The sequence below is a fragment of the Nycticebus coucang genome, chromosome 9, assembly GCF_027406575.1.
Source record: "Nycticebus coucang isolate mNycCou1 chromosome 9, mNycCou1.pri, whole genome shotgun sequence".
NCBI classification, from domain to species: Eukaryota; Metazoa; Chordata; class Mammalia; order Primates; family Lorisidae; genus Nycticebus; species Nycticebus coucang.
Window position 1 is genome coordinate 14,138,321 of NC_069788.1, and position 19,801 is coordinate 14,158,121.

Sequence of the window (19,801 nt, forward strand, 5' to 3'; positions counted from 1 at the left end):
GAATAAAAATCAGAATAATGGTAAAGGAAACATATGGAATGAATTTGGGAAAAATCTAAAAATGCTGATTTGCAAGTCCTATAGGAATAGGATTCAGATGGTTGCTTTTAATATCTGGCTTACATTCCGGAAAAAAGAAAAAAAGCCCACATAGCGTGAAGATTTGACAGACAGCATTAAGATCCCTCTGACGGCAATGAGGTATCACCAGGAACCACGTCTTCCTCAGGTGTGTTCACTTCCCACCTGTCTGCTGATGGCCTTGAGACACAGGATACAGGCAATCTTCTGGGTTACATCTTCCACTGGGTCCTGGGGGTCCCTGGGGCCCTGGGGCCCCTGGTGAGCCTGGCAAACCCAGAGCTAATAAAACATAAGATCTCATCAGAATACAGATTACTATAGCCCTCCCTCCAATCCATATGGGTTACTCAACTCGACATATAAGGTTATAATTTTTAGGAGCTTGCTGGTGTTGTGAAGATAATATCACTATTACCTGAAGTCCCAGGAAGACCTGGACTCCCTGGCAGCCCAATTCCAGGTTCACCTCTTTCTCCTTTCTGCCCTCTGTAGCCTAAGAGAGAGATACATAAAAAACAGAGATACAAAAAGTAAGCCTTGTACAGCAATAACATGTAAAAGAACCATTTTCTGAGTCTATGATACTGATGTGATTCCTTCACCTAACATAAGTAGAATATTAGCCATCTGCTTTCCACTAACCACACGTTAAACTTCCATATCAAACAGATTGAATAAAACAGGGCAATGAGAATCTTAAAAAGATGCAACTACTATAAAAAGCTTTGACTTGTCAAACTCTTGATAGTAAAATTCTTGGCACTGAGAATGATACCTAAATAAATCAATCTTTCATATCTTCTTTCAAATAGTTATGACAGGGTGTGTGAGCCCTCTTCATGAGGAATTCTGACCGGAGGCTAGGTATGGGTTAAGAAAAACAAGTATATTGAAAGAGTGTTGCTTAAAATGAGAACAAGGTCATATGGTAAGAATCCAAACCTTAATCCAAGAATTAAAGGACATGAGAGGAACAAACAACTCATGATTTAATACATGATAGTAAGTGTATGAGTATATGTAAGTTAACTCATCTGAAAATCAGGTCAGTGTTTAAATTATTGACCGTAACAATAATTTTGAAGGATATAAGGATATCCCTGTAGTTTATAATTCCAAAGGAGCTTCAACAGTGCTAGAAAACGAGAGGAGATTGACAGATCTTCCCAAATGCACTTATGAACTTAAGGTATTTTAATAAAAATGAATTGGGTCTGAGATCTGTGTACATTTTAAGAGAAAATCATTCTGATTCTTGAATATACTTGTTATGGCCTGAGCTAGAATCGTATAGACCAACTCTTATTTCCAGGAGTCCTTATTCTTGCTTAAGAAAAAAGCATAGAACATTTTTATCTGAGTTTTATTTATTGGCATTTAAGTTTATACTTCGAAGAAAAAGTTCTGTGCTAAAAGAATTTCATTGTGATGATTAAATAGAGTTTTTATTTCCAACATATTCATGCTTAAAGGTTGCCCCTCATCCCAAATGAACCAAGCCGCTCTTCAGAAATACGCAGACACACTTGGGTATGTAAGTAGGAGAGCATCTCTGTACAAAACAGCAGGTTCTACCTTAGTTGTGCCTTTCATAAAGGTATGTCATTATAGCAGAACATGACAAGAGGGGAAAATGTAATATTCCTTATGAACAGTATGTATAAGGATAAATTATTTCCCATTATCGTTGAGAATTAGACCTTAGCCCTGGAGTTACCGTTATCAGTTTTGACTTGGCAATTCAACGTACACTGTATTATCCAAGTAACATCAGCAATGCAATCACAACATGGTTATTTCTTTGCTGAGAGGTATGACTTGGTCATAAATGTGAAAATAGTGGAAAAAAGAATAGATATTAAAAATAATTCTAAGTGTGTATTGGAAAGACATTCAGCAGGAAACCTTCACACATTTATATTTGAAAACTGCATTAAAGATATCCAATACATAGTTCAACTCTAGGTCCTAGAGAGAACAGTAGCATCAAGGTGTAGCAGAACACCCTAAGTTGATGTATATTCAAATTTAAAATATTTCTAATATTTCTTTGATTTAAATGACTTCCAATCCACATATATGAACAATAAGGAAAAGCAGTTGTACTTAGGGTTATTTGAAAGCACACTTTCAAATCCATTATTTAAACATTTCTAGAGTACAATAATATTTATTACTTGAGATGTATTTGATAGTTCAACCTGGCCCCAATATTATAGAAAGATTATAAAGTTGACCCTCAAGCAATCTCATTAAGTACTTAAGATCACAGGCTAAACATTGAGAAAGAAAGTATAATAATTAAAAATACGTGAATTTTTGATTAGCGAGAGGATTAACAAGTCTATAACAATTTGAAATGGACACTATATCTGCTAAAACCTACCTATTTAATTCAAATTCAGTTTTCATATTTTAATATTTAAATATATTAGTATTATGTTTATATATTATTAATCAAAAATATAGTAGTATTCCAAATGGATTTCAGTACATACAGTATCAAAAAACAAATGATAATTTATATATTTGTATAATAGGGTGACATTTACTCTCCTCCCATCAAATGTAGCAATTTCTTTGTACAAATTTCTCAGTTCATTGGGTTAATAACTACCTGTTATTCATAGATAAAGCCTTGGAATGATGCAAGCGCAGGAGAGATTTCTGCTCTTGAATTTCCTATAAAGGTCCCAAGCTCATCCATTACAAAGGCCACCATAAAGCCGTGGGGTCTTATTTTATAATTCCTTCATAACAAAACTTCAGATGGGGATGCTAACAAAGTCAATAGCAGCTTTCTCCTTTACTGGAATTAAGCTTTTTACTTGGGCAGGCCCTTCTTTAAATTTGGAAGAGGCTCATCCATGTGTTAACAGACACGTGTTGCATAGACTGAGGTACACAGGGTGACAGTTTGACTTCACGGAAGCTAATGCAGGAAAACTGTGTTCTACCCGAATGCATCTAGGGGTACGAGTCATTGATGCAACTTGGTGCTTGGTGTAGTTGCTTTCAGCTGGTTGACTGTGTTTATTTCCAGTAGGGAGATTTCAGTTTCAGTTATAGAGATTTACTTCTAATGTTGTACATTTGTGCATCCATATGTATACTGGACAAACGAGGCCAGGAAAGGGTGTTATTGGCATTTGGGGGGAAATAATTCTTCATGTAGGGGCTTGCCTTGTGCCTTACAAGTAGTTTAGCTTCTTGGTTCTGGTCTTATGATGGACAGCAGTGCCCTTTTATCATTTGGACACACACTCACTTGCCCTTCTGCAGCCAAATGCCCTTACTGCCAACCGATTTGAAAGGTCAGATCTATACCAGTCACATGCATTACCTTCTGGGCCACTGGCTTACAAATAACAGAAGGTTTTTCTTCATTATAAACCACTAACAGCTAAACTTTAAAAGTTCAAAAATAAGAATAACCACTCCCAATACTGTCCTCTGAAAACTGATGGAGGGCAGACAGGCTGGATGTGTCTGGTTTTTTCCCTCCTAATTCCGTGTGGAGTTCTTTTTTGCATTGTATAGGGGTTTCAAGCATGGCATCTATTCCTTGGGGTTTTCTACAGGTGGAGAATAAGCTGTTGGGAAAAGTTTAAAGTTTTTTTCTCATAAAACTCACCCAAGAGAATAAGGTTGGTTAGGGAAGTTCACCTCTCCTATATACATAGGGAAACCCAGGCTTCTCCAGGCTTCTTTGATCACAGGTCACATTTTCAGCTCACCCCCGGAGTACCAGCCCTGAGGCCCTGCAGTGCGGACCCACGGGGGGAATGAGAACACCAGGGGAAGGTCCCCCTCAATGCACAGTGTGACAGCAAGAATCAGAACCCCACGGGATGGCTCAAATCGAAAACTGTCTGGAAATCTTTTGAGTTATAAAGGACATCAATCATCACCCCATTGGGAATTCCAGAGAAATGCATAGGAGGTGACACAATTCAGAGTCACAGTGGTCTCTATCCTCCCTCATTGTGACAATGGTCCCTATTCTCACTGTAGGAAGGTGAGGTGAGAGAAGGGAGAGCCACAAGTTCTCCCCCCATGGTCTGGGGAGGAGCAGTCCCTCCAGCTTTCAACTGGGTCGCACACTTGGAACAGTCTCTCATCCATTTTCTAATTGTTTTCTCCCTGTCTCCCCCTCCTCCTCCTCAGAATGTTCGCAGGAAACTTTTTGAGACCTCTTTACATTTCTGCCCTTCCTTTAAGATAGGAAGATAATAAGAGACTCGTTCCTTAGTACACATTTCAAACCAAACCGAAATGGATCTCTTTCCTGGCGAACGCTGGAAACACAGTTTCTCCTAGATGTTTCTTTTAGAAATTTCAGAAGCACCACCATCAAGCCACGTGAACAAGTGGGCAGCACACACCGTGTTATCCGTTGTGGCCTCTTTCTCCTCCCCTTGCTGGGCTGCATTTCTCACTTCAGCCCCTTTTCTCAAACCCAATCATGCTAAGTCAGGAAGAGACGAATTCAGCCAGCAGCATCCAGAGTTTGCATGGACACCAAAGTAGTGGGGTTTTTTTTGCAGATTTTTCTTTCCTTCTTGAGGAAAACTTTTAAGTTGAGCAGATCAAAGCTTTGATCTTCTGAGCCCTTCATAACTACTTATTTACCGTAGAAAAACCTTTTAATTTATTACGCACTCCTAGGGAGGAACCAAAAAACTTTCTGTTCAGTAAGATTTCTCTGTACCCTTAAACAGGATCATCAGTACAGCATGACTTTAGGCAAATATTCTGTAGTTCCTAAAAAACAAATCACATTTTTGCAACTTTTCTTTTTTTGTTGCTTCATCCTGGCAAATTTAACAAATACCGAAAAGGAACTATTTATGGAATGGTTAAGGAGACAACTATTAACTTGTAGTCAAGATACATCTGTTGTGAGAAACTCCAGGGTGGGGCAAAGAGTTGACAATTTTAGTAAACCTTGGTTTGCAAAAAATTAGAAATCATATGGGGAACTATTCTAAATTCAAGAATTGTATCTGAAAGTCGATCAGGAGTAGTAGTCTATAATATCTCTAAGGGAGAATAGCAGATAAAAATCCGTAGAAATCCTTTGGAAAAGGGAGAGCAAATGGAGTGGCAGATAGAAGGCTTGTTTCCAAAAGCTTCACTGATACTGTGGACTTAGATCGGCCTCTGGCTGACAGCCTTTCTGATGGGCCTCCCAGCACCTGCGAGGGCTTCTGGAGCCAGATGTTTGTGTGGGACAGGGCACTCCAGTCGCAGAGCTGTTATCCTGAATCAGCCCAATTTTCCATTGTTTTTGTCCTCTCGGACTGCCATGGCTTGAAGGATGTACCCAGAGCTTTTCTCCTACTAGTGTTAACAGAGCTTACTTTTCACCTGGTGTGAGGCACCATATGTCTCCACATGGGCCTTCAACATCTTCCTTCCAGTCTCATTACTCTGACTTCAGAACAGACCCAACTAGCAAAGGATAATAATTAGCTGCCCTTGGCACAACAGTGCACACCCAGAAGGCGATCCCCGAGTCTGTGCTTCTCCCTCTCCTTCAGTTATTTGCCAAACCTCTTCATGATCTAAAAAGGTAGACTGTATGTTTAGTTTAAGGAAACCAGAGCGTTCTGACTGCTGCTGTTTTATATTGTGCTAACCAAACCAAATGAACTGTCAATCGTGATTATAAGATAGGATGCTAACAGACACTGTAATTGGAGACCGAACAGATGTTGTTCTTTCAGATGACAGAGGGCACTTTCATCACCTTGGGACACTTCCTACAGAAAACAAGTCTCAATATTACACAAAAGCAGTAGGAAGGTGAAAGAATAGTGAAATAAAAGCAATTTTTTGCCTATACGTTATTTTTGATTATATTCTTTTATTGTTTATTTTAAATCATTATGGGTACATAACAGTTGCATATGTTTATAGGGTACATGTGATGTTTTGACATAGGCATACAATGTATAATAATCACATCAGGGTAAGTGGGGTATCCATCGCCTCAAGCACATATCATTTCTTGGTTTTAAGAACATTCCAATTCTTTTTGGTTATTTTAAATATGCCATAACTTACTGTTGACTATAGTCACTTTGTCGTGTCATAAAATAACGTTCATTCTATTTATCTAACTGTGTGTGTGTATAGACTGCCCCTCTAACTATATTTTTGCACCCATTAACAATTTCCACTTTATCCTCCCTTCCACAGTACGTTCCCAGCCTCTGGTAAATATTATTCTGTTTCCATCTTTCTTCATCTTTTTTTTTGAGACAAGGTCCCCTTCTGTTGTCCTGGCTGGAGTGCAATGCATAATCATAGCTCACTGTAGCCTCCAACTCCAGCTCAAGTGATTCTCCTGCCTCAGCCTCTGGAGTAGCTGGGACTATAGGCATGCGTCACCATGCCCAGGTAATTTAAATTTTTTTCCTGGTGTGGTCTCAAAATCCTGGGCTCAAGTGATAGTCCTGCCTTGGCCTTCCAGAGTGCTAGGATTACAGGTGTGAGCTGCTGTGCCTGGCCCTTTAACTATATTTTTGCATTCATTAACCATTCCCACTTTATCCTCCCTTCCCCAGTACCATTCCCAGCCTCTGGTAAATATGGTTCTCTCTGTTTCCGTGAGATCAATCGTTTTAATGTTTAGTTCCCACGTATCCGTGAGAACACGTAAGGTTTGCCTTTCCCTACTCGGCTCATTTGCCCTAACATAATGCTCCCTAGTGCCACCCACGTTGTTGCAAATGACAAGATTTCTTTCCTTTTTATGGCTGTAGAAACAAAACAATTCTAAAATTTCTTAAAACCATGTTTAGTCTTCCAGAACAAAATGACATATTTGTAGCAGAGTGTCTTAAGATTCTTCTCTCAGTTTCTTTAAGATACTAAGATAATAAATCGTGTAGTTTAATTTATACCAAAGGGGAGACATAAGCATGATGATCTATAAGCACATATTATTGCTATTATTGTTATAACAAATAGCGTTCTTCAAATACATTTAGAATAGCAAGAAGTTATTAGTTTTAAATTTGAAGTACTTACTAGTTAAACATCTAGAATGTCAAATATTGGGAAAGTATTCTATAGAAGCCATTTTATATATGTTACATACACATAGATATTTTTCCTTAATTGTGATTAGCATGTTATGAATACTGAGAGTTAAAACTGTAAGCCAATATTAGACTTGAAGACTTACCTTGGGGACCAGGATCTCCTGGTGGCCCAGGCAACCCATCCTTCCCTGGTGGTCCAGGCCTCCCATGAGCTTGGGCAGCCAACATTGCTGCTGGCAGCTTGAGCTGGGACAGGAACACAGCCATCCTCTCTTTATTTATAAAAAGAAATAATATATCATGTCATAGAAATATTTTTATATCAAAAAACTTCAAAATATTTTTTACATGAAATAAAAGAATAAGATGCAATTTTCAATTGAAGCACATCTGATTTATCACCTGGTGTGATGGCTGAGTTTTTTTAATTACAACAATAAAATTGCATGAAGTTGTTTAAATACAGATGCAGACCAGCTATGTTACTCAGAGGTCTGAGAATTTCCAGTGCTTCGAGATGTAATAGTCTAGAAGACAGAACTTAAGCATGGAATCTAACCAATCTCTGGTAACGACTTGTGCAGAGTATCTAGCTTCACATTATGAAATGATTTTAATAATAACTTCAAGCCATTTCCATCAATGTTGGGAAGGTATGTTTCATAATTAAAAATATGTTTCCAAATACCTTGTTGCTTTCTTCCAAAGTTGGGGCCTAATTCTCCTCTTTTTAAGCAGGGGTTTGACTTTTAATTTATAATGAATAGAAAACTTGAATCGACAGTTTTCAAATAGAGAGACTAGGTCTTAAAAAACATGGTGGTTTCCTGGTTGTTCCCTCTCTCAGGCTCCTCATTTGGGGGAAAGATGGCTGCCATGGAGCGTGAACACTCACGTCCTCTAGAAGGCCCCCACACGTCCTCTAGAAGGCCCCCCACCTGCCAATGGCCACCTGAGTGAACTTGGAAAGAGATCAACCAGCCCCTGTCAAGCCTTCACATGACTGTCCCCTGACTGACCTCCTGACTGACCTCCTGACTGCAACTTCACCATGGGGCCTGAGCCAGAACCACACAACCAGCAACACTTCCAGTCCCTGACCCATGGAGAATGTGATATGATAAATGTTTCTTGTTTTAAGCCGCTGAAATCTAAAAGTATTTTCTAAAGCAGCAATAGATAATGTATATAGAATGTAACCCTTATTCTTTTTTTTTTTTTTTTTTTTTGAGACAGACTCTGGGTCACCCTGGGTCCCTGGGTAGAGTGCAGTGATGTTGTCAAACCTCACAGCAACCTCAAACTCCTGAGCTCGAGTGATCCTCTTGCCTCAGCCTCCTGAGAAGCTGGGAGTACAGGTGTGCACCACACTGCCCGTCTAGAGTTTCTATTTTTAGCAGAGATGGGGTCTCACTCTTGCTCAGGCTGGTCTCCAACTCCTAAGCTCAAGCAATCCACCTGCCTTGGCTTCCCAGAGTGCTACGATTACAGTAATGAGCCACTGCATCTGGACCTTCATTAACTGAATTAATTAAACATTCTTTGTAAGCAAAACCCTATGTTGAAGATTTTATACTTTCTGCATTTAAGTGCTCTTGTTCAGGAATCATGGAGAGAGTATCATTTAAATAAGAGCTATTATTCATTTTTATAAGGCCCACATATTACAAAGATTATCTGCTGATAAACTTGAACAGACTAGGAATAGTCTGATGTAACGGAGTAAAAATTTGTTATACAGTATAATTTGTATACAAATGTACATTTGTATACAACAAGATGATATTCCTTACAGGAACAACTGAATAATCATGGAAGGATTACACTTATTATTATTGAGTTATTGATTATTAATCCCACATAGGTCATCATTCAGTTAAATTGTCTCTCAAAAGGATATTCAATATTTTACTACCATTTTAAATTAATTTTAATAAAATCATTAATCCACTCAAGGTCCATTATAAATACAATGTATCATTGGATTCTTTGTTTAAACCTACTTGGCTTTTAAATATTTTACATCAATCACATTAAAAAAATCTAGATTTCAATTAAAAGACTAAAGGGAAGCATATCCTTAGCACGACAAAAAAATTAATCACATTGTTTTTTCTTTTTCTTTTCACATAATTTTTTCCAAAATCAACTTCTCTTAGAAACTCAAATGCTTCCATTTTTAAAATTAACACACACATTTTCAAGGATACATGTAATAAGAAATAAATCTTTAATGAATTTGGCCTGGGTTTGGTATAGACAAATCTTCCAGGAAAGTTTTTACTATTGAAATTACTGTTTATTTTGTAAGTAAAGACCAAACGATAGATAGCAATATAAAATCATAGAAATTGTAGCTGTCAAAAAAAAAATAGAGGCCAAATCATATAGACTTTGTAAATATTTACTTCTATTTCCTCAAGTCTTCTCATTGAGTTTACTCAGTTGAATTGCAAAGACATATTTCACTTAAGCAGAGATACATGTTTTACATGTTTTGTATAAAGAGTAAATTACTTCTGAGTAACACCTGTTTTCCTAGGCGCTTTCAATTTAAAAATCATTTAAAGTCCAGGTGTGGTGGCTCTCACCTATAATCCTAGCATTCTGGGAGGCCGAGTCGGGTGGATTGCTTGAGATCAGGAGTTATTGACCAGCCTGAGCAAGACCCCATCTCTACTAAAAAAAAAAAAAAATTGAAAAAAAAACTAGCTAGGCACAGTGATAGGTGCCTGTAGTCCTAGTTACTTGGGAGGCTGAGGCAAGAAGATCGCTTGAGCCCAAGAGTTTGAGGTTGCTGTGAGCTGTAATACCATAGCACTCGACCAGGGGGACAGAGTGAGACTGTCTCAAAAAAATTAAAATTATTTAAAAACAATGTAGGCCTTTACTGCTTTAGAAAGTAAAACAAATTTTTACATATAGATTATTAATGAAGCCCTAACAGATATGGGTTATTAGCTACAAATATCCAAAGAGTAATCATCCTACACTCACATTCTTAAGTCAGAGAGCAAGCAGAAAGGGAACTTCACTACATGAATGGGGCTAGAGTTTCTGGCTACAGACTGCAGGATGAATTGGGGACTAGAGGGGGTCTGACGGATGCTGTTCTCAAAGAGTGATATTAAATCACTTGCCTTCCAGTAAACTCTTACTACCTGACAATCTACCTGGGACACTTGGTTGATGTTAATGCAGTTTATTCCAGTAACTTCATAAATAAAACAAATATGTACCTAATATACAATTATAGTTTTACAAATCATCATATTAAATATATATTTATTAGGTTAAATTAAAAACTGGGCATTTTATAATATGAAATTCAGTGATCACAGTTTGAACTATACTATTTATTATTTTTCACTTTAAAAAGATATGTAGAGGGTACAATTATTCTTAATTTGAAATACATCTCTCTGAATACCTTAAATTCACATATTCACACATTCACATTACTAATTTTTCTTTTTTAATGTATGCATTGAATTTATAAGTACTTTGCTTTGGGTGCTTTTTAATTAAAAAAAAAACAAAATTATTTTAAATAATTACTTCAAACTGTAAATTATCTACCTGTGAGATATTCTCAGAAAGTCATTCAGCATAAGGGTAATTACTTCTTCTGAACCTTATCCTAATGCTCTATAAATCAAAATAATATGTTTCTGAGCATCTAAATGAATTGTAAAGGCCTGTATTCTTAATTGCTTTTCCTCTCTGTTTTCAGGGATCGTTAGTCAATTAAAGTGTTTTTGGCTATGTTTTGTAATGAGGCAGGAAATTAAAGAGTTCAGACAGAAGCAATATATAAACACAACACATATAGTCCATCTGCTAAGGCAAAACCAGAGCCGTCCTTCTAGCAACTGAGTCCAAGGCCTGGCTTCTCTGGAGAATGGACTCATTAGTATAATGTAGACATTAATATTAATGTATGATAAACTCCATTATTTGGAGAAGGAAGGAACATTCAGATGCCATCTGGCTCATGTTTATACTCTATTTCACAGACTGAATTTGTAAATATTTCAAAGAGAAAAATTCATGTCTTTCTCCTAATGTCCATTTAAATATTTAATTACCCATCTCTTTGTTATAACTTCAACTTATTTTGTTTTGTCACCCCATTATGGAAACAGAGGGCTGTAAATGAATATTTCCTGTGGGAAATCCGTCATAGAGTTGATAAGACTGTTACCTTTTGGGCTTAGGTTAAACTAACTTTTACTCACAGACTTGGTAATCTGCTTTGTAAATCACTGTTTGGTTCCCTTATTCCAGGGGCTTTTCCTTATGTATCTTAAATGTAGAAACTAAAATTAAACATAGTTTTCTCTTATGGAGCGGCACTATTGGAAGAGTAATTTCCTGTGATATTTTAATAATTATTTTGTAGTTTTATTTTGTGGTTTGTTATGACCTAAAGATAGTTACTACTTAATTTACCTTTGGACCAATCACTGCCTTTGTTATCATGTTGCTTTAAAATATTATTATGGGTAAAGATGACAGATTAAACACATGCTTCTGTTGTAACTACATCCTGAATCCCTGTAAAACAAGAGTAAGATATTCCTTTTTTTTTTAATGTTGTTGGAGAATGATTTTGTTGCTTGAGTTCATAGACAAACTTATGCAACTAGGGCAGAGGCCAAGGAAGAACTTGCTCGGTCTTATAAGAACACCAAGCCAAGCCATGGATTTGGCCCTCTATTAGAGTCAGATGGACTTTAGCATCCTCTCCTTCCAGTTCCTCTCAGGAAGCTTTCACACAGCCACTGCTTTCTTAATTGAATGGTGAGACATTCAGGAAGATCAGGAGCAAGTCCTTTAGACCTAAGGATTCTCAAGATTTTATTGCCTGTCACAAAATGTACTTAAGCAATGCCATGTGAGTCCCTTAGGATCAGCCAATCTGTGAGGGACTCAGGCCCTTCTTGGCCAGTTTGTAAATCTGCTCCTTCACATCGTCAACTGCAGCCAAGTGGGAACACTGAGGCCCTTCCTGGACAAGCGTGCGACCCACGATGGCTGCCGTCAGACAGCAGAAAGAGCAAGTGAGATGTTCTTAAAGGCATAAAACTGCAAGAATGGGGAGGATACGAAAGCAGACAGTAGTAACAAAATTTTGGAAGCTGAGATCCAGAAGGCTGAATGATACCTGAGTTAGCAAACTCAAGAAAACCAAACCCTTATACTAGAAGCAGAGGAATAATCAGATTTAAATCACAAAATCCTCAAGAAGCTTAGGAACTGGCCATAAAAATTACCAGAAATGGGGGGTGATGGAGAGAGACCAAAACAAGGAACATTTATTGAAAGCCTGTTAAAAAGTAATCTTTGCAATTCCTTTCTCTGTTCTATATAACCCTAGCAAAAGACAGAAGGCTTATTGTCTAAAGAGAATGAATCATCTGTCTCTGCCCTGGGAACCCTAGAATTGGGATTTGGGTTTCCATTGAAGGCAAGGACAGTGAATAAGCATCAGCGTGACATGCTTGGTGTTGAGCTGGCAACCAGGCAGTGCATCCACAATCTAGAATTCGATTCCCCTGTGGAATCTGACTAGACTAACGGGAAAGATTTAAAGAAACTGAAATTGAGAGGCCTTCACTTACCAGCCCGGCTAGACCACTGTAAGTGAAGCTCAGAGTTGGCGAGCTCCACCATTCACTCACAATCTTTTTTAATTTTTTATTTATTTATCTTTATTGTTGAGGATTCATCGAGGGTACAGGGAACCAGGTTACACTGATTGCATTTGTTAGGTAAAGTCCCTCTTGTATTGTGTCCTGCCCCCAAGAGTTGTGTCACACACCATGATCTCCCACCCCCGCGCTCCTTCCCTCTCTCTGCTCCCCCATTCCCCCGCTCCCCACCATGGACTAGCATCAATTATCCTCATGTCAGAATTGAGTATATTGGATTCTTGCTTCTCCATTCTTGTGATGCTTTACTAAGAAGAATGTATTTCAACTCCATACAGGTTAATACAAAAGATGGAAAGTCTCCAACTTTTTTTAGTGGCTGAGTTCCACCATTCCATGGTGTACATATACCACTTCTTGTTAATACATTCCTGGAGTGGTGGGCATTTAGGCGGTTTCCATAGTGTGGCAATTGTAAAGTGAGCTGCGATAAACAGTCTAGTGCAAATGTCCTTATGATAAAATAATAATACTCTTTTCTTCTGGGTAGATGCCCAGTAATGGGATTGCAGGGTCAAATGGGAAGTCTAATTTGAACAAGAAGAAAATTGGAAGTCAAACAGCCTTTGTTGCAAAAAATGTTTGAAAAATCTCTATCTCCAATGACATGTATCTATCAGATGATGTGTATATACATATATATATAAATTAATATCTTAGTTGTAGAGAGTCAAGAGATGTTACAACCTTGACACAAGAAAGCTGCTAAATATATTTTCAGACTCAGTCATGTATATGTATATGAAATATATGTATGAAAAATGGAGAAAATACAGGTAAATGGATTTTCCATACACTGGAAATCTGGAGACAAAAATATTGTTTAGGGACATTTAGCCCTAATCTTCCTTTTCTCCTAAAGTCACAGGAATGGTCTTGTTGGGCCACCATTTATCTCAAGAACTAAGACAGCGAGATATTTGTACCCATTTCTGCATAGGTTGATAGATCCTTCCTGCATGTTGATGTAAATCTTTAAGTACAATTGGATGGCATAATAGCAAAAATTAAACTTCTTAGCTTTAGCAAGTTTAATTTGTGTGGGCATCACCACTGGCAGCCGCAAAGCCCTCATAAAGCCAAAGGACCCTAAGTTGAGATGTGTGGGTGGCATCCGTCCTGGCCACATGTGGTCACTCTGCTTGCAAAAGGACTTGGCCTATTGGCCAAGCAAATTGGGAATTTAAATTAACTTCAAAGTGGATACACGTTTGTGACTGTGATCAACCTGGACCTCAGACTTGGCAATGCAAGGAAGACACCTCCTTCCCCCAGGTTAGATTGGAGAGGGGCCTCAGGATGCTGAAGGAGAGGTGGGCAGCCTGGGGAGGAGCCCAAGGTGTGAGATCTGTGGGTGTTGTGTCAGTGGAGTCACCTGGGAAGCCCCCAGAGGTGTTGAAAAGCCCAGTAAGGAGAGTCAACTTGTGGGTCCTGGTCTAGGGTTTCACCAGAGGTGTTAATCTGGACACCTAGGATGGTAAGGGGGTGGGGGAATAGGGTCTCCCGAGGACTTTCTCGAGCCCCAGCTGCCTGTCTACAACTTGCTGCAGATAGAGGACAGCTCCTGAGACTGCAGAGGTGCCCTGGTGTGTGCAGCAGAGACGAGCCCTGGCTGTCACTGCCACTGTCTCCTGTGAACCTGCTAAGAAAAGGGGAGGCAGGTGAGTGCTACCTGACTGTAGCACTTACCGTCTGTGCTACTTAACCGTAACTGTTTAATATGGGAAAATTAATCTTTGCTTTTAGAGAGGTTTTTTGAAAAAGGGAAATGTGACCTTGGAGCACTATGATTTGTGAAAATGGGGTTTTTCTTTTTCCTTTTTAAAAAATGTGTTCAGAAGCCATAGGAAAAGTCACTTCTAGGTGGGACACTAAGTGGATTGAATTGAAATCCACTTAGTGGGATTTCTAAGGGACAAATCTTGGGACAAATTAACTTGAGTGCTAAATAGCCACATTCTGGGTTTCAGGTGTAATTTTGTTTGGCAGAAGACAGTTTGCTGGACTGGTATGGATAGAGATGAAAGGAGAGGGAGTCTCAGAGTCTAGAAGACTCGGGAACGAATTTCCTATGGGTCACTTTTAAATACTGTCGTTAGGCTAAGACATGGGTGGCTCCTGAGGGAGCACAGGCTCTTTGGGGGGGGGCAGCCACTCACCTGGACCTAGTCAGCCTGGAAGAGACTGAGACAGGTAGCAGGAGACATGGGGGCAAAGTCAGAGGAGACCTGGAAAAACTCTGTACCTGTCAGTGTCCAGGCAGCGAGGACTCTGAAGAGGGGCAGGAACCAGAAGGGAAGGGTGCACCCCCTTATGGGAGGAGCACTCAGAACACGTGAGTCGGGTGAGCCTGCCGTAAGACAGACGGAGAGTGGCCCAGTTCCCCTGACTTCCTCCTCAGGACGCTGACAGCCCTTCATGAGAGCAGCCACAGAAGGTCATGGGCAGCAGGGAGCCTTCCCCACGTGGAAATAGCGGTGTCTCCTCTGCCGGATGCACAGGACAGGCCACCAGGGCCAAGTCCTCATTCAGTGTCTGTGGGCTTGCAAAATTAAAACCTCTCATATTGCAACATATCACTTTTTTTCTGAAAGTGCTTGCTTGTATTTTCTGCCATTCTTAATAAGGCTTCAAAAGGTCGGACTGATTACCCACTGAGCAAGGAAATATTTTTATCTAAGGCTTTTTAAGACATGGAAGCCCAACATTAAGGCTACTGAGATAAAAGATAATGACAGTAGAGCCCACAGACGCTACAGCTAAAGAAAACTTTAGATTTTAATTCAAAAATATATATTTACCCCATTTCTCTTTTTAAAGATTCTAGATGTGCTGTGCCCAGAACCAGCTCTACTGGACGTGTTATCTGTGCAGTCACACAGAGCACTGTGCTTAGTTTAATGCTCCTGCTGTTTTAAAATTCTCAAATCATTTTTGAACAAATACGCCTGCACTTTTATTTTGCACTGATCCCTGCAGATTATGTAGCCACTTATATATTCTTCAGTGTTCCCCTGGAAAGCTTGAGAGGTCTTTTTTAAAGCAGTTGATGCTTGAGAGATGCTTGTTGGGGGGGGGGGGAATGAGGAATGCTTAAATAGCAAATTTTAGAGCCCTTTGCACGATTCTTGATGCAAGGTTCAAACAAAAAAAGGAAAAAAGATTTCTAAATTTAAAAGCAACATTAAAATTATAAAGAGAAGACCAATAACTCAATAAAAAGGTAGACAATTGCAGTAATAAACTGTCATTTAAGACCAGGGTAAAGATACTTAGTAGAGATCAAAGTAAATTGAAGTCAACAGCAGGAATTCATTACAGTCCTATCACTAAAACAGCTAAAATTTCCAGACTTACTCTACTCTAACTTCAGTGCTCATAAAACAAGATAATGTTCACTCAAGCACCAAGATTTCATTCTCTAATGCTAATTATCATTCAAAATAATTAGCACTCTTTGGAGTATAGCTGATTCCGTGTTTGCCGCAGAAAGATGTAAGATGGTATTCATAGTATTTTATAATCTTATTCCTTATTAAATTCAAATATCTATTTTAGCTCATGAATGATAAGCAGAGGAAGTAGGAAAAACCAAAGTGGATTTATTTGTTCAAGACAAACAATACCCATTTTATTACTCTTACAGTTGAGGGGAGAGTTCTTGATTTTAGCAAATCATTGACAAAATTATGTGATCTCCTTGTGAAATAACCTAGAAATGTAGAGTATACTTTTACATAACCATACGATTCAGAGATCACTAAATAATAGATTAATAGATTATTTACAAGTGGGTAGAATGCAGTGGCATTTAGAAAGGCTTAATCTTTGAGTCTTGTTTTTTTATTCAACATTTTTATCAACAACTATAATGAAGACATGCTTAAAAAATTTAGAGATAACACAGAGTTGGGAGGTCAGCCAACTTGCCCTACAAGAGATGACATTTCCAAAGATATCTTTATCTGGAACAAACTTATCACTTGAAATGATAAGAAGAAACATAAGATCATACACTTGGATTTTCAAAATGAACACAAGTTCACAATGACAAACACTTCATTTTATAATGTTGTATAAGGATGATCCAGGGTTATTAGTTAACGGAAAACTCAAAATGAATTAACAGTATGATAACAAGGCTTCAAAAAAATAAATCCTATGTACTCAATTTTGATATGAGGACAATTAATGACAATTAAGGTTATGGGGGGGAAGCAGAAAGAGGGACGGAGGGTGGGGGGGGCCTTGGTGTGTGTCACACTTTATGGGGGCAAGACATGATTGCAAGAGGGACTTTACCTAACAATTGCAATCAGTGTAACCTGGTTTATTGTACCCTCAATGAATCCCCAACAATAAAAAAAAAAAAAAAGAAGAAAAAAAAAAGCAATGCTGCCTTAGGCTGAATTATTGAAATGTCTAGAGCAGAGGTCAGCCAACTTTCTCTGTAAGAACCAGAGAGTAAATATTTAAGTCTTATGGACTATAATTTTCCTGCTACACTGTTCAGTCCTGCTGCTGTGGTTTGATAGCAATCAGAGAAAATTTGTGGAGGAATGACTATGGCTGTGCTCCAATAATACTTTATTTATGGAGATAAATTCAAATTTCAGTTCACTTCCACATATCAGGAAATCTCCTTCTTTTGATTTGTAAAAACCGTTGAAAAAAGCGACCTCTCCCCACCACAAAAAGGAAACACCATTGTTGATTTGTATACCAACAATAAGAGGTGGCAGGTGGATTTGGCTGGTGGGCTATTGTTTGCTGACCCTGGTCTAGTTTGAAAGAAAGACACTGGATTCTGCTTCAAAACACTTCTGGGTAAATGAGAACTATTTACAAATAAAATGTCTCCCACGGTGACAATAGTGAAGGAGTAAGACACATTTACTCTATAGACAACTAAGAAGGAATATGATGGATATATTATAAAATACTCAAGGGGCTACCTATCATGTGAATAAAAGAAGACACTTTACCTATGGTGTTTACGGAATGAGCATGATGAGAGGAACTTCAGGGAGGCAAAATTTAACTTAATGTAAAGAAGAATTTTTTGTTCCATGACCATTTTTCAAGAATATCACCAGAGGGATTCCTCAGAGTAGACAGGAGGTTGGAATTGGTGAAAAGTACATACATGTTACTAAGCAAACCTAACCTTCAAAAATCCTTAGGACCTCTTGATTGATATACTTCTTTATTTCATCAAATGAAACTGCATCAACCTAAAGAAAGAAAAAAAGAAGTATTTGTTAAAATACAGCACAGCATACATAAATAAAGAATAGAAATACTGGGTGGGTGTGCATACTTGAAAATTCTGTAGAGAGACTCTTACTAAGAACATGCTTTTGGCAATTGACTATGTTGGGCAATAAATAGCCTGTGTTTTGGTCAAATATGGGAATACATTGATGTCCACAATTGCTTTAAAAGCTGTGGGCTGGAATTATAACCAGTATTAACATGTTTAAATGGAAAGATATAGCTTTATACCATTAGAAAAGACATTTTGCATTATATCATTTTATAAAGTTAAAGAAAGTCATCATGATGTCAGTATCCCAGTCACAATTTAACTTCTAACCAATCCATGGACAATGGCAAAGTCAATGTCTAATTCTTACGATGTATCTCCAAAGGAGGAGATCCACAAGTATGTTGGGTTAGTCTCTAAAACGTTTTATTCATGAGATAAAACTTAGTTAGCTTTACTCACTTCATAATAAAGTTTAATCCTATGATTTACACATTACAAATATATAAATGCTTAGCAGAGGACCTGGCATATAACTTCGAATGACAGCATTGTTGCCCTCATAGAGAACAAGTTACCTTTGTTTTATTTATTTAAAAGGCATTAGCATTGCTTTCATTGTAAAAAAGATATATCGTCACTACAAGCCAGGAAACCCTGGAGCTCTCAACACCACTTACCGGAGTGCCAGGGATGCCTGGAGACCCTGGGGGGCCTTGGTGGCCGGGGGATCCCATAGAGCCTTTGGTTCCTGGTGGCCCCATAGGACCTACAGCCCCCTTCATTCCTGTAAGACCTGGTTTTCCCCGTTCACCTTGTGGGCCTCTGTCTCCTGGAATTCCCTGGTCACCCTGTTTAAAAAAAAAGTAAAGAATAATCTCTTCTGGAACTACATCAGCTGTGGTAAAGAGCAAATGCTCTGTATTCATATTGGCATTTCATAGCTATGGGACCTTGGATAAACAAATTAAACTCTGTGCCCCAACCTCTTCTCCTACAAAAAGAGGAGGTATTAATAGTATATGCTCAGAAGGGTGATACTGTGAAGTAAACGAATTAACCAAATAAAGGAATTAACCAGGCATTATGACAATGCCTGGCACCTTGGACACTCTCCAGAAATGAGACTTAGCGAGAATGTTAGTTGCACTTACTAGTCTAGAATGATGATGCTTTTGAAAACCATCACCAGCTGTCTTTGAGGCCTGGGCTTTCTTTGCAATAATAAAGCAAGGTTGCCGAGAGGATCTCATCATTGAGAATTTTCACTTATACAAACTTCAGACACTTAAAACCTCTCCTGAACCACGAGCATCTCTCCATCCTCCACTTTGTTCCTGTTTAACTGGCCGTTATCAGACTTCTGGGGTTCGTCTTCTGTGTGTATTTTGCATGTGTGTGCATGTCAGCGTGATCACTGTGCCCTAAATATATATGACACAGGAAGGAGAGACAGAAGAGCTGCAGAGAAGGGCCAAAGCAGGTGACTTGGAGGGTGGGCCTGCCAATGAGATCATTTACTCAAGAGCATGAATGAACTATGAGAGAGTTAGTTGAGTGAGATGTCATAATAAGTGAGGAAGAGATAATATTAGATGTGCCTGAATCTGATACCATGTTTCTTTACTATTCTCTTTTATCCTGCAGTATGTCCACTGCTGTATGTGTTTGTGCAGGAAAGGGAG

At 38.5% G+C, this 19,801-nt stretch overlaps 1 protein-coding gene across 3 annotated transcripts in view; it reads right to left on the reverse strand.

Annotated features, from left to right (window-relative positions):
• Positions 1–19,801, reverse strand: part of COL19A1 (collagen type XIX alpha 1 chain) — a 358,807-nt gene that overhangs the window by 5,121 nt on the left and 333,885 nt on the right. For 2 of the 3 annotated variants that reach the window (XM_053601516.1, XM_053601514.1), the window contains 5 exons: positions 18,797–18,967; positions 18,018–18,084; positions 7,280–7,408; positions 500–577; positions 247–363 (listed from right to left, as the gene is read on the reverse strand). In XM_053601516.1, the coding sequence (XP_053457491.1) occupies positions 247–363; positions 500–577; positions 7,280–7,408; positions 18,018–18,084; positions 18,797–18,967 (562 nt within the window). Of the gene's footprint in view, positions 1–123; positions 364–499; positions 578–7,279; positions 7,409–18,017; positions 18,085–18,796; positions 18,968–19,801 lie in introns of all 3 variants that reach the window. The other variant, XR_008382367.1, reaches the window with a different exon arrangement.